This window comes from Meles meles, chromosome 12, assembly GCF_922984935.1.
Source record: "Meles meles chromosome 12, mMelMel3.1 paternal haplotype, whole genome shotgun sequence".
Classification (NCBI taxonomy): Eukaryota; Metazoa; Chordata; class Mammalia; order Carnivora; family Mustelidae; genus Meles; species Meles meles.
In genome coordinates, this window is record NC_060077.1 from 7063324 (window position 1) to 7076540 (window position 13217).

Here is a 13217-nt window from a genome sequence, read left to right on the forward strand (position 1 = left end):
GGCTTGATCCCAGGACCCTGAGATCACGATGCGAGCAGAAACTAAGAGTCAGATGCTGAACAAACTGCACTACCCAGGTGCCCAAGACTACTTGTTTTTAACGTTCACTATTAACTTTAATGGACTTTAATTCATCATGAAAGAAGAGTATTAATTGTGAGAGGATTATGGTATATCCGGGTTTCAGTTTACCCAGTACTTTTTCTGTATTATAACATCTGGCTTTCCAAATAATTAGCCCGTCAGGTGGATAAGGCAAGAATCACCTGGTCCCGGTTTCACAATGAGGAAACTGGCATAAGGATTTTTCCATTATTTGCCAAAGGGCACAAAGCTGATAAGTGGAAGGATGCTGGTCATCAGATTTCAAATCCTAGGAAGATTCAACCTCACTGTCAAAGACTGCCTATCAGGACTAAGGCTCATTAGGAAAAGCTTCATGAAGCCACAGTTTCCTCACCTGTGAAATGGGGCCAGCAATACCCTGCTGGGTCACTGAAGGGTAAAATAAGATAATGGCTATGGGTATCACTTACACACACACTCGAGACCGATGACATTATTACGGAAAGGGGCTCAACTGTGTTGCTTTTCTCCCAAGCTTCTCTCTTTCTGTGCTGCCAGTTTGGCACAGCCCTGGTTCGATGGGGGCACAGAGGTCTAAGCCTGCGAATGTGATCATGCCCAGAGAATGGCATGAGCTGGGAATTCATCCGTGTTTCCGGGAAACGCTACCTCCTCCACCCTCCACCCACCAGGACCTTGATATTCTGGGCTAGACAATAATGCAGTGTGTGCGATGTGTCTTGATGCCTTAGAATTAACTCCCCAAACTGCTTTTATGGAGGGGTCCCAGAAAGCGGAGAAACTGCCCATTCCTCAAAGTCCATTTTTAAAAGAGACAGACATGATTTGGAAGCCTGGCTGGAGTTTCAGCCTAGTCCTACAGGCCTTCCCTGGTCAATCCTCTCCCACCTACCCACTGCATGGTTACTAGGAATCATAAATCACACACGTGGCTTGCGGTGTATTTCCACTAGAGAGCTTTGCTCCAGCACGCATATATATATATATATACATATATATATATATATATATATATATATATATATATGTATATATATATATATATATGTATATATATATATATATGTATATATATATATATATATGTATATATATATATATATGTACAGGAGGGTATTGAAAACTTAGATGACACAGAGCCCCTGCATCGTTCTCAAGTAAAGGAGCTGTGTGCCCCAAGCCGAGCAAAGAACCCCCCACCTTCCCACCACAGGTCAGACCCCCTGCCCACTCACCTGTTGTACAGCTGTTGGGAACTGAAGGTATAGAGCACATACAGGGTGTTCCCCGCCAGAAAGGCCAAGATCCACAAGATGACCAGCACCGACCTCTTCTCCTGGAGACAAAGCAAGAGACTTGTAGGGATACTGCAATGTCAGAGGTGCACATCGCAAAACATTCCAGAATGTTCTCTGACAAGTGGCCACTTTCCCTTTCTTAAAGGTTTAGAAGAAATGGGGCTGATGGTGAAGGGAAGGGCACTGGTATCTTCCCATCCCATTGGAGCCCAAGGGGTGGTCCCAGAGAAGGTGACAGAAATGTGGAACCTGCTACGTGAAAAAGCAGGAAGGCTCTACGGTTAGCATGGATTCTGGAGCCAGACAGCCTGGGTTCAAATACTTGATCTGTAACCGCAGGGCTGGGCAAGTTACTGAAACTCTCTGTGTTTCCTTCTCCTCATCTGTAAAATGGGTACACAGTGGGACTCCATTAGAGTTGTGAGAACCGCTTCACAAGAAATTCTTAGAACGGGGCCTGCATGCAGTCAATGTTGGTTCACTGTTCCTGTAAGGAAATCTGTAAGGACTGGGGACACACAGAGCAGGGAAACACTTCTTGCTCAAGGGCACTGTGTTAAGCCTCAGTATCCTCACTTGAAAACAAGAGTTCTGCTAAGGCTGAAGGAAAATCCAAAAACGCAAACTTTCAGTCTGGTATGGGCTCATGTTTCAGACTCACCAAATGGCAGGATCTAGGATTCAGACTACACAACCCAGCAGTCAATTCAGACCTATAGGCTGGCCAATTCTCCTCTCCCTTTTTCTAGCCTGGACCTCGGGGTTATTATCCTGGCCTGACCGTTCAACGCAGGGCCACGGTCACAGGGCTCAGTTCAAGCTCACACACGTGGCCAACAAAGTCTTTCCCCAAACCAACCCTATTTCTTTCTCCAGCCTCATTTCTGAGTAGTCCCCAGGAAGCCAACCTGGAAAACCTTCTTGGTTTCCTGTTTCCCCGCAGCTTCTCAGACTGAGAGCCGTCCCAGGGAATTTATAGAGGAGGGGCCGGGCAGGGTGTGCTCCTGTCTATGTAGTCTGGGAGACTCACACCGACCCCTGTGCTGCTGATTCCCAAAAACTCATCCTTTCCTGGATCAGGGCAGCTGCATTGCTGGAATGAGATGAGGTCATAACTTTCTCAGTGTAACCTTTCCTGCGGTTTTGGTAAATGCTCCACTGTCTCCAGACACAGCTCAGTGCCTCGCGCATGGTTACAGAGCGCATTTCCATAGGGTAGACAAAATAAATGCATCTCCATCCACCCGTTATTCCAGGAGCGGTCAAGGTTAATGACCCTAGAAACCACCTCCAACCAAGCAACCGCTCTTATCCAAGTGAATGATCTACTCAGCAGCCCTTCTTACTCCAATAAATAATGGATTCCAGCTTAATCCCCCTGTAAATCCAAACCAGAGGTGGAATACGGAGAATTAGCAATGCCCTGAGAAGCCAGACTCTGAAGAACAAAAGGGGAGGGTTCTTCAGCAGTAAGCTGATATTTCTAAACTTACTAAGGGTCATGCAGAATCTCTTTCACGGAAAACGTGTATAGACAGGCAAAACATCAGCTGTGTCTTCACAGGGTTCAAGGATTCCTACCTACAACACCTATCCACGGATAGAGGCATCCTCTGATCCCTAAAATTTAAGCTAAGGCACCATTTGGATGTTGCTGTATTTGAGAGAGAGCCCCCCAAAGTGTCCTACCATGGTACTGTTCAGACTGCTGTTCTAATAACAGCAGAAAGGAGTCTGTATGAAGAAGATGAGACTGAGGGTCAAGAAGAACCTGTGGTTCCAGGTCCAGCCCTGGACCTCAATGTGCTCGAGTGTCAATGGGAGACTGAGCTGCCTTCTGTGTCTCACAGAGGCCCAGATGGTTTGAAGAAAGCACCAGAGAATGACGGAGAGAAGGACCAGAGAGCATGGTGGCTGTTAGGGGATCACATGCACAGTAGAAGGCATAGACGTTAAAAGTAGCTCAATTAAATGTTTCCTGTATGCCAGGCCCTGGGCTAAAGGCCTCCTAACACTATCTCATGTGACCCCCCTCTATGTATGTATGAAGTTGGTGTGAATGGTTCACTTTCCAGGGTGGTACTGGAGACTGAGATCACCAAGGTAACCCATCCTAGGGCCTGTATGCTGGGGGCCAGAGGAGCTGGGATTTCAGCTGGGGGTGAACACAGCCTGTGGGCCTGAGGCCCGGGTTGACAGCCTGACACCACCACGTTCACGGACCGTGTGACCTCATACACAAGGCACTTAGTGTCTCTGAGCCACTGCTTCCTCATTGGGAAAATGAGCTAAGAATGATTCTGCCTCCTTCCTGGGCTGCTGAGACAAATCTGCAAGATGAGCTCTGCCGGCCGCCCAGTTGTGTGCTTGGCCTGGTTAGTGCCGCGCGGAGATTAGATGGGAATCTGGGGCAATGGCGGTGATGCTGGATGGTGAAGCTGGTGGACCCGCAGCATCGGCAGGACGGCCTCAACTGTGGGAGTGGCCAGGCGGATAAGGGTGCTGCGGGCACATGGGGGAGACACTGCTGTTGGGAGGGTGCGGGAGAAGGACAGCGCAACTGGGGATCTGCCCAGAAGTGGCAGGCGGAAGAGTCGCCTCCTGGGGACGGCCCCATCCTAGTCCCTATCACTAGTCCCTATCACCTGTGGCTATGTTAGTGGAATTTAGACGGCTAATCAGCTAACTTTGAGATGGGGAGACTCCTGGATTTTCCAGCTGGGCCCAGTGTAATCTCAAGAGTCCCTAAAAGCAGAAGTGGACACAGAGGGGAAAGTTCCCAAGGAGATGTGACTACGGACAGACAGGTGGACGTAGAGGTGTGACGCTGTGGGCTCGGAGGGGGCGGCAAGGGGCCACGAGCCAAAGAATTGTGGGTGACCTCTAGAACCTGGAAAAGGCAAGGCAAGGTAATCTCCTTTGAACCCTCCCAAAAGAGTAGTCATTTTGACAGCAGACCGTCCCCTGGAAAGACCCACTTCGGACTTCTGGTCAACAGAACTACCAGGGAGTAAATCTGTACTGTTTTAAGCCATGGGGTCTGTGGTCACGTGTGACAGGTGCCTAGACCGGTTCGCCGGGTGACTCACCTTCAGAGAGACCTGTTCTCGAAGCGTGGAGTTGGCGTAGGCGAAGGTGCTGGCCATCCCGATGCACACGGCAATGCCTGCGGGACAGAAGAGGCCTGCCGCCATCCTCTCAGACTCCTCAGGCCCGGCCCCAGTTTACCAGGCACCGTGTGCAACATCACCAAGTCACCACCCTCTATTCCTTCGTGCCAACCAAGCAGCAAAGGAAGTTTCTGCAGGGCCAACGACAACCCCCACTGGACAGAGGATGCCACAGGCTCAGAGAAGGTGAGTGACTTGTCCCAGGTCACACAGCTGCCCGACCAGGTCTGACTTGGAATCCCACACTGTTAAGCACTGGGTACCATGGCCTCTACAACCCTGCCCTGGCCTGTGGGATGAAGGGCTCCCGACCTGACAGGTGAAGCCCCAGGCTGCCACACCTGCGATCCCCCCACGCCCAGACTCACCGAGCTTGTGCTGGAAGCACACTTTGGCCAGGAGGATCAGGATGAAGGGCAGCCCTTTCTGGAGCCAGCAGACCACGGCCTTCAGCTCGGACAGGGCAGGGGCAGGCGTCCCTGGCTGCTCGTCGCCCCCCTCATCCGAGTGGGCACGGTGGTCCCCACCCACGTGCTGCAGCAGCGAGCTCCCGCGGTGGCCGCTGTGGTGGAAGTGGTGGTGGGGCTGGCGGTGGTGGTAGGCGCCCCCCTCGCCCCGGCCTCCGGCCTCCTCCCTGGATGCAGGCATCTGGATGAACACGTCTCCGCCTCCGGCCGAAGCCCCCAGCACCAGGCTGGATGGGAATGGGGTGGTTGGCAGGCTGCCCGCTGGGAGACCAGGGAGACCTGAGAAGAGCGCGGGTGGGGAGGCCGACTCTGCCTTCAGACTTTCAAAGACACCGCCTTCATCCACGCTTGCCTCAGAGCTGAGCGCTTGGCTGCGATTTCTGGGCCAGGAGGGAAAAGAGAGCCCCATCAAGTCAGTAGGGAGAGAAAGCCGGCACCCCAGTGCAGGATGGGGGGGGGGCAAATAACATGCCAGTATTGATGCAGGCTGAACTGCACCCCCCCCCCAAATTCCTATGTTGAAGCCCTAACCCCTGGACCTCAGAAAAGCAACTGTATTTGAAGATGAGGTCCTTACAGTGGGTGATTAAGTTAAAAGGAGGGCTTTAGGGTAGGTCCTGATCTAATACGTCTAGTGCCTTTACAAGAAGAGATTAGGACAGGGACACACACAGAAAGATGATCACGTGAGGACGCAGGGAAAGGAGGCAGCCATCCACAAACCAAGGAGAAAGGTTTCAGAAGAAACCGACCCCGCCCACACCTTTATCTTGGACTTCAGCCTCGGGAATAATGACATGATAAATGGCTAACTTTTAACTCACCCAGGGTGCAGTATCTTGTCACAGAAGGCCTGGCAAACTGAGACAGGGAGCACCAACAACAGGGTCATAATCTTCATGGAGAATTTACCGTGTGCCAGATACTTTTCTAACAGCTTCCCATTGATTGAATCATGACACCCTCCCATCAACCCTGTGAGTTAGGTACTAATACAGCCCCATCTTACAGATCAAGAAACTGAGGCACAGAGAAAGTAACACATCCTGAGTCACACAGCCAGTAAGGGACAGGGCAGGAGAAACTCAACTTTAACTCCAGAGCCTGCTTTCTTTCTTTCTTTTTTTTTTTTAAAGATTTAATTTATTATTATTATTTATTTATTTATTTGAGATCATAAGTAGGCAGAGAGGCAGGCAGAGAGAGAGGAGGAAGCAGGCTCCCCGCTGAGCAGAGAGCCTGACATGGGGCTCAATCCCAGGACCCCAGGATCATGACCCAAGCTGAAGGCAGAAGCTTTAACCCACTGAGCCACCCAGGCGCCCCCAGAGCCTGCTTTCTTTACCACTCTACTCTACTGAAAAGCCAGCACAGATTCTATGATTCTAGAATAACCTCAGGAACCCAGGGACCCTGGCCCTGGAATGTTCGGTGACTCCCAGTTTCCAAGAGAGCCCTGCCTTGGTCACAGCTGATATTTGGAGGGCAGCAGATAATAATATCAAGAAGAGGGCTGCCTGGGTGGCTCAGAGGGTTAAGCCTCTGCCTTCAGCTCAGGTCATGATTCCAGGGTCCTGGGATCGAGCCCCACATCGTGCTCTCTGCTCAGCGGGGAGCCTGCTTCCCCCTCTCTCTCTGTCTACCTCTCGGCCTACTTGTGATCCCTCTCTCTGTGTCAAATAAATAAATAAAATTAAAAAAAAAAAAAAAAGGAAGACTCCACAGCAGAGCCCACATTTAAACCCCAACTCCATGCTTTCTAGGGGCCTTAGCAATCCGGCACTCACTTTTCTCACCTGAAGATGGTAGAAGCCCCATTCCTACACAGAATTCCTGCATGATCGAATTTAGCACAGCCTTTTCAGTGTACCCAGCCCAGAGCAGGTGCTCAATTCATGGGAACGATGACCTCAAATCTTTCTAGAGGGACCCCCAGCGCCAACTGCCTTCTCTGGTTCCAAGCATGGCCTCCTGTACTGGCACCTGGCTAAGGGTTCTGTGGCTCTCTGAGAGATGTTGCTGGAGGAGCAGAGAGCCCAGAATTACCCCTACGAGAATGGAGAGCCCCAAACCAGGTATGCTCTGCCATGAGCACCACACCCAGGAGGTCTGGAGGTCATCTCTCTTGGGCTTGCCCCCTTTTCAAATGGGAGCACGATGTGGAAACAAGAACTGATTTGCTAGGTGTGCACCTGTCATACCTGTTGGGGGAGGAGCCTATCAGGGGGAGGAGCAGAGAGCCTCCTCCCCTCGCTCGCCCCCAAGGCACCTCCCAGACCCCTAGGGTACTTAAAATACGTCAGGGCCTTACTGATGTGAGAGATGAGTTCCAGCCATCCTCTGTGGTCCCCACAACCTGGGGCACGCAGTAGGTAGTCAGTAAACGTGTGCTAGCTTTCATCCAAGTGCGTTACACTAGACTGTATAATCTTTACTCAGAGACCAGGATCATTTAAAAAAACACGTATTTGATTATTTCACTGTCCCACTAAAAGCGCTTCCCATTCTAAACTTCCTTCTGCAGGCTCACAGAAACACTATCCATTGGGACGAATATCATTCCCATTTTACAGATTAAAAAACCGAGGCTCAGAGAGACAAAACTGTCAGATGCCCTGGATCCAAACTCCAATGTCATCCTGTGCTTTGTTCTCCCTGCCCAAGGGCTTCCACTGGGACGAATATCATTCCCATTTTACAGATTAAAAAACCGAGGCTCAGAGAGACAAAACTGTCAGATGTCCTGGATCCAAACTCCAATGTCATCCTGTGCCTTGTTCTCCCTGCCCAAGGGCTTCCTACTGCAGGGTCTTTGCACAGATACTGGGATGTCTTCCCACCCCCAGCCCATCCCACCTGGGTCACCTATGCTCATTCATCAGATTGCAGCTAAAATTTCTCCTGCTTGGTGGTGTCCTTCCTACCTCCCAGATAATGACAGTGCTTTCACTCTACCCTGACCCACTGCCTGGTACTGACCCCAAGTGTCATTTCACTGCCTACCTGTGGCCCTCAACCCTGGAAGCACATCATAATCACTCAGGGGAGCTTCTGAAAAATACAGGTGCCTAAGACCCAGTGTTAACCAACTGAATCAAAATCTTTGGGGGTGGGCCTTGACATCTTCAGTTCATGAGATCCCTCTAGGTGATTCTAATATTCAGTCAGCACCGAGAACAGCACGTTAGCCTGGGCCTTGCTCCAAGAGGTCAAAGATCACAATTATTTGTTCCTACTGTCTCTCTCCTGCCCAGCACAATGCACCAGGCACACACAGCATGGTCAATAAATACTATTTGAAAGAATGAATGAATGGACTTATTAAAAGCACTGAGAAGGCCTGCAACTGAAGAAAAAAATTAATTTTGTTGACATTTAGTATTTTTCAACCTTATCTGACCATGGGACTCTTTTATTCTGTGGGAAACCTATTACCGTCTTAGAGGACACTTGTGAAACCCAGCAGGGGAAATGCTGGCCTGGAGAAATCTCAGGGTTGGGTTCTCTAGCTCCATAAACTTGACCTGGGAAGAAATGATCATAAACCTGGTGCAAGGGAGGGAGCTTAGAGATGGCTACCCATTCTCCCTCCCCATGGCCTATCCCTGCTGGCTCCCCAAACCCACGAGATGTATGGTCCTACTCCCTTGGGCTTGGGATAACAATAAAAATAATATTAGTAACAACAACAACAGACACCATGGCTGTGACCCTCAAGGGGCTGTGAGCTTTTTCTGCACTTGAAGAAACTGAGCTCAGAAAGCAGGAGTCCTAGCAGGTGCCCACGCTGACCCACCTAGGGGCCAGCCTCTCTCTGCCAATGGGCCCTGGGAATCCTTTCTGGCCCCCTGAGCTCACCAGCATGGAGCTTACTGGGCTCAGGGGGCCTCTAGAGCAACCATCAAAGACTCAACCCACCAAAGGGCTTTTTATAGCTGGCCTCCCTTCCCTGGGCCCCTCCTCAGTATTCAGCTGAGATTTCAGCCTAAATGGGAAAGCATATTCCTTGGAGGACCGAGGCGGTGCTTCCAAATTAACCATTTCAGGGCTAGAATTCGAGGCAGCCCAGGAGAAGAGGATCGACCCAGATAGGATGCAGTCATAATGTGGGGACACAAAGCTTGAACTATGCGGGGGGGGTTGGAGGGTGGGGATGGGGTGGGCCTGAATCTCAGCCTGTTGCTTCCTGGCTGTGTGACTTCAAGCAACTTACTTCCCCTCTCTCAGCCTCAGTTTCCTCAACCATAAAAAGAGCAGTAAAAAAATAGCCCCGGCCTCATCAGGCTAGTGTGAGGGGGGTGCAGGGTCAGCACGCAATACACGGTGGCCATTATTTTTCTGCTGCAGTCTCTGCTCACCAAGACCTCATGGTTCACTCAAGAGCAGACGGCGATTCTGTCTTCAGAGGCTAGAGAAGCTCCAAGAGGAACGCTTATTAAAAGCCAGAGGCCGTGTATGTGCATTTTCATGCTCATTCATCAACAACCCTGAGTTTTATTATGGATTTTATCAGGGGAGAAACTGAGGTCCAGGGGTGGAGTCACTCGCCAAAGGCACTGCAGGTAGGAAATGGCTAAGCTGGGATTTTTGGCTAAGCGTCCTCTGACTTAAAAGGCCAATGCTCTTCCTCGTAGAACAGGCAGGGATGATGATGCAAAACTCAGTCTTTTTTTTTTTTTTTTTTTAATTTATTTATTTGACAGACAGAGATCACAAGTAGGCAGAGAGGCAGGCAGAGAGAGAGGGGGAGGCAGGCTTCCCGCTGAGCAGAAAGCCGGATGTGGGGCTTGATCCCAAGACCCTGGATCATGACCTGAGCCGAAGGCAGAGGCTTTAACCCACTGAGCCACCCAGGCGCCCTGCAAAACTCAGTCTTAATGGGACTGGTAGACACACTATGACCTCGTCGTCAACCTTGGGCTTGCAGCACCCCCTCCCCCATGGGATGTGAAGGTGAGAAGTTCAGCTCCCCCTCCTGGGATGTGTGTGCATCACAGGTGGAGAGTGTTAACGTGAGAACACATCTGCATGGTGTGGAGTCTCTCGGACTTCACTAGACAGTAATGCTAGCTCTTGAGTGCTTTCATAGATTTTTCTATTTGTCTATTTGGCATCTGCTAATAAAAGCTGTGGCCTATGCTTACTCCTTGTCTCTTTCTGCCTCCTGACTGTGGTTACCTTCCTGGTAAGGTGTGCCCTGCCCCCTTGGGAAACGTAAGTAACATTTATGTTACATAAATGTTAGGTAAATAACAAAAACCTTCTCTCGGCGTGTCCTCACTCACTCACCTCTGTAAGTTAAAAATCTATGGGAACGATCACTGATGCAATGAGCCAAGTGCATCCCCTGTCCCTCAGGCTTTGGAAATTACCCTAAAGCAACAGCAAGCTGCTATATTGAGAAATACGTGCCATCACTGGGCAAAGCAGTTTCCAACCAGACCTCCCTTGCTCATCTCACAAGTAACCCTGAAAGGTAGGTACTATTCACTCAGATTTGGGTTACCCCAGACCACCTGAAATCCAGAGCCTCCACACAGAACGAAACCAGGAGAAGTTGTACCTACCTTTCAGGTGGACCGTTATCCGTGTTACTGCTGTGGCGTCTCTGCATTTTCCTTAAGACCTGAAAGTCAACACATGGCATGAGCCAGAGTCTCTCAACATTCCCATTGCCGGTCGGATTGCCAAGGCAACTGTAAACAAGTACTATTACTCCTACTTCGCATCCCCAGAACTCTGACATGCTGCAAACTCAACTTGCATCTTCTAGGTCATCCAACTCAATCCTTAATTCAACATTCAATCCCAGGGAGGAAAGTGTTATCACCCCATTTTGCAGACAAGGACGTTGAGACCCAGAGGCGGAGGAAGACGTCCTCTTGTGAGAGGAGGCTGTGAAATGTAGAGCAGGCAGGTGCTGGAGGATGGAAGTACGAGACATGGCTTCAGCACTGACGCTGCTCCTAACGTGCTGTGTGACCTTGGACAAATCAGCAACCTCCCTGCGGCCTCAGATTCCCCATCTGTTAAATTGGGGGGTTGGGGGGTGTGGTGTGACTGAAACCCAAAGCCACCTTCCATCCCTCACATGTAATATGATGGTAAAAGGGATGTGACTTCTATGGAGACATGTCACCTGGTTCACCGTTAGGAGCCACATGGACTTCAGAACTCCATGTTGATGATGTCTGAGCGGGACCTGCAGGGTTCTGATGGGGTTGTGACCCCTAGAGTTCAGCGATGGCGGGCCTCTCGGTCCTCTTCAGAAGGATGCACAGGTCACCAGAGCTTGCCAGACTCCAAACCCTGGAGGGAAGAGAACACTTAAGGGAACAGTCCGTGGAATGGCTTGAACCTGAGAATGTCTTAGGGCATCATGGGTAGTTTTAAGCATATGGTTCTGTCTGCTCCCTATCTCTGGAGCCTCTCACTGATCCCTCTTTAGGACTTCTGAGGATATTGTCTTAACGTATTTTGTCCTGTTATCAAACTCTGAATCCTGATTGGGGAATACAGAAAACATGTGTGAGGCCCTCTAATGGATTCCCATTGCACCCAGAATAAAATCCAAATTTTGCTTATGGCCTACAGGTTTCCAATCTCATTTCCCCCTACTCTTCCTCTCCCCTCTCCCCACCAGGCACACTGGCCTTTTTGTTTTTCAAACAGGCAGGCTTGTCCCTGCCTCAGGGTCTTTGTACTTGCTCTTCTTGATTCCTTCAGTGCTTTTCCTTCTGTCTAACCTCCTCAGGTCAAATGTCACTTCCTTCCAGAGGCCTTTTCCTCTCATCTTCCTGACTCACCACATATTGCCCTATTTTATCTTCTTTATAAAACTTATTTACTTTCATGTTTGCTTATTTATGATCTGTCCCCCGTAAGAATGTAAATGCCACAAAAGCAGGGATCCTATGTCTGGCTCACCCGGGTACCTCAGCATCCAGAACTGCCTAGCACAGAGTTGCATTCAACAAATAAATATTCGGATATTTATTCAATATTTATCTTGGGATCTCAGTTAATTTTTTGTATATTCCTTTCTCCCTCCCTGACCTTTCACCCTAGAAAAATAAAAGCTGTAGACTTTCCACGAATAGGTTTAACCTTGAATTTTTTTTTTTGTATCAGAACCAAATATGGTATATTTTAGCTGAGAACATCATAATTGGTTGTTGAATGATTTCCTAATCCTGACCACCTTCTTCAAGGGACAGCTCTCGTGTTAGCAGGACCACTGATGAGAGACACTTCACTGGCTAACCCTCTCTTTTTTGGAAACTCAGCTAAGAAACGGGTCAGTAGCACCACCTGAACATATGAAAGAAAGTTAGTTATGTAAATATTTTTCAAGAACAAGCAATGTCACCTTAATGGCCCCTCCCAGTGATTCCCCATCACTTGCAAATCCTTGGGGAAAATAAAATACAGCATCCCCAAAACACAAATCCCAAATTTGACACACCTTCCTAAATCACACGCCCAAGATTCTACTTCAGATGCTCCATTTCGAGGGGCTTCAGATTCACTCTTGGAAGCAGGCCATACGTAATTATTCCAATACTGAATTCTGGAATAAAATTTTGTACGTGGGATGCATCCGAATGACTAACTGAAACGCCTCTTAACCCTCTGCTCCATTCATCGTACTACCTCCCTGTGAAGAATTACCCTGAGACTTCTCAATGCACGCTTTGTTTTAAGTTGCGCCCCCAGGCCGTTACAGGGCTGCACGGAAAAGCTGGCGAGAGCATCTCCTGCCGGCAGGTGCACTTGAGGAACAAAGCCGCGAGCATTCCTGCAACCCACGTTCAGCACAAAACGCCCTCGGACTGCAAGGACAGGAGACTACGCGGACTGTCCCCGAAGGAAAAAAACGCGTTCTCGTTTTACCTGCCCAGACAATTCAGCAATCACAGCAGCATCATTCACGTCCTTCCAAGCCAATCACTCGCGAGGCCCGGGGAGCACGTGACTTCCGAGTGCTTCCGGCCTCTCTTCGGGTTCTCTCTCAGGTGGCCTTAGCGCGGCGCTAGGAGAGCGGCGCCGCTACTCCTGCGGTGCGCACGCGATTGCCCGCCCTCTTTCGGGATTCAGCCAATAGGAGGTCGGTGCTTCTTAGGGACCAATGGGGAGGAGACGAGCTAAGCCGGTGGGCGACTAGAGCGGAGTAGAGGCGGGGCGTGGAGCGGGTC

General features: G+C 49.9%; 1 protein-coding gene across 6 annotated transcripts in view; it reads right to left on the minus strand.

The window, feature by feature from the left end:
* RNFT2 (ring finger protein, transmembrane 2) overlaps positions 1-13014 on the minus strand; it is a 98735-nt gene extending 85721 nt beyond the window's left edge. For 5 of the 6 annotated variants that reach the window (XM_046025383.1, XM_046025382.1, XM_046025384.1 and 2 more), the window contains exons 1-6: positions 12488-12903; positions 11162-11331; positions 10590-10648; positions 4924-5402; positions 4475-4551; positions 1323-1423 (exon numbers count right to left, since the gene is read on the minus strand). In XM_046025383.1, the coding sequence (XP_045881339.1) occupies positions 1323-1423; positions 4475-4551; positions 4924-5402; positions 10590-10648; positions 11162-11185 (740 nt within the window). In that variant the 5' untranslated portion in view covers positions 11186-11331; positions 12488-12903. The other variant, XM_046025379.1, reaches the window with a different exon arrangement.
* Positions 13015-13217: the final 203 nt, after the last annotated feature.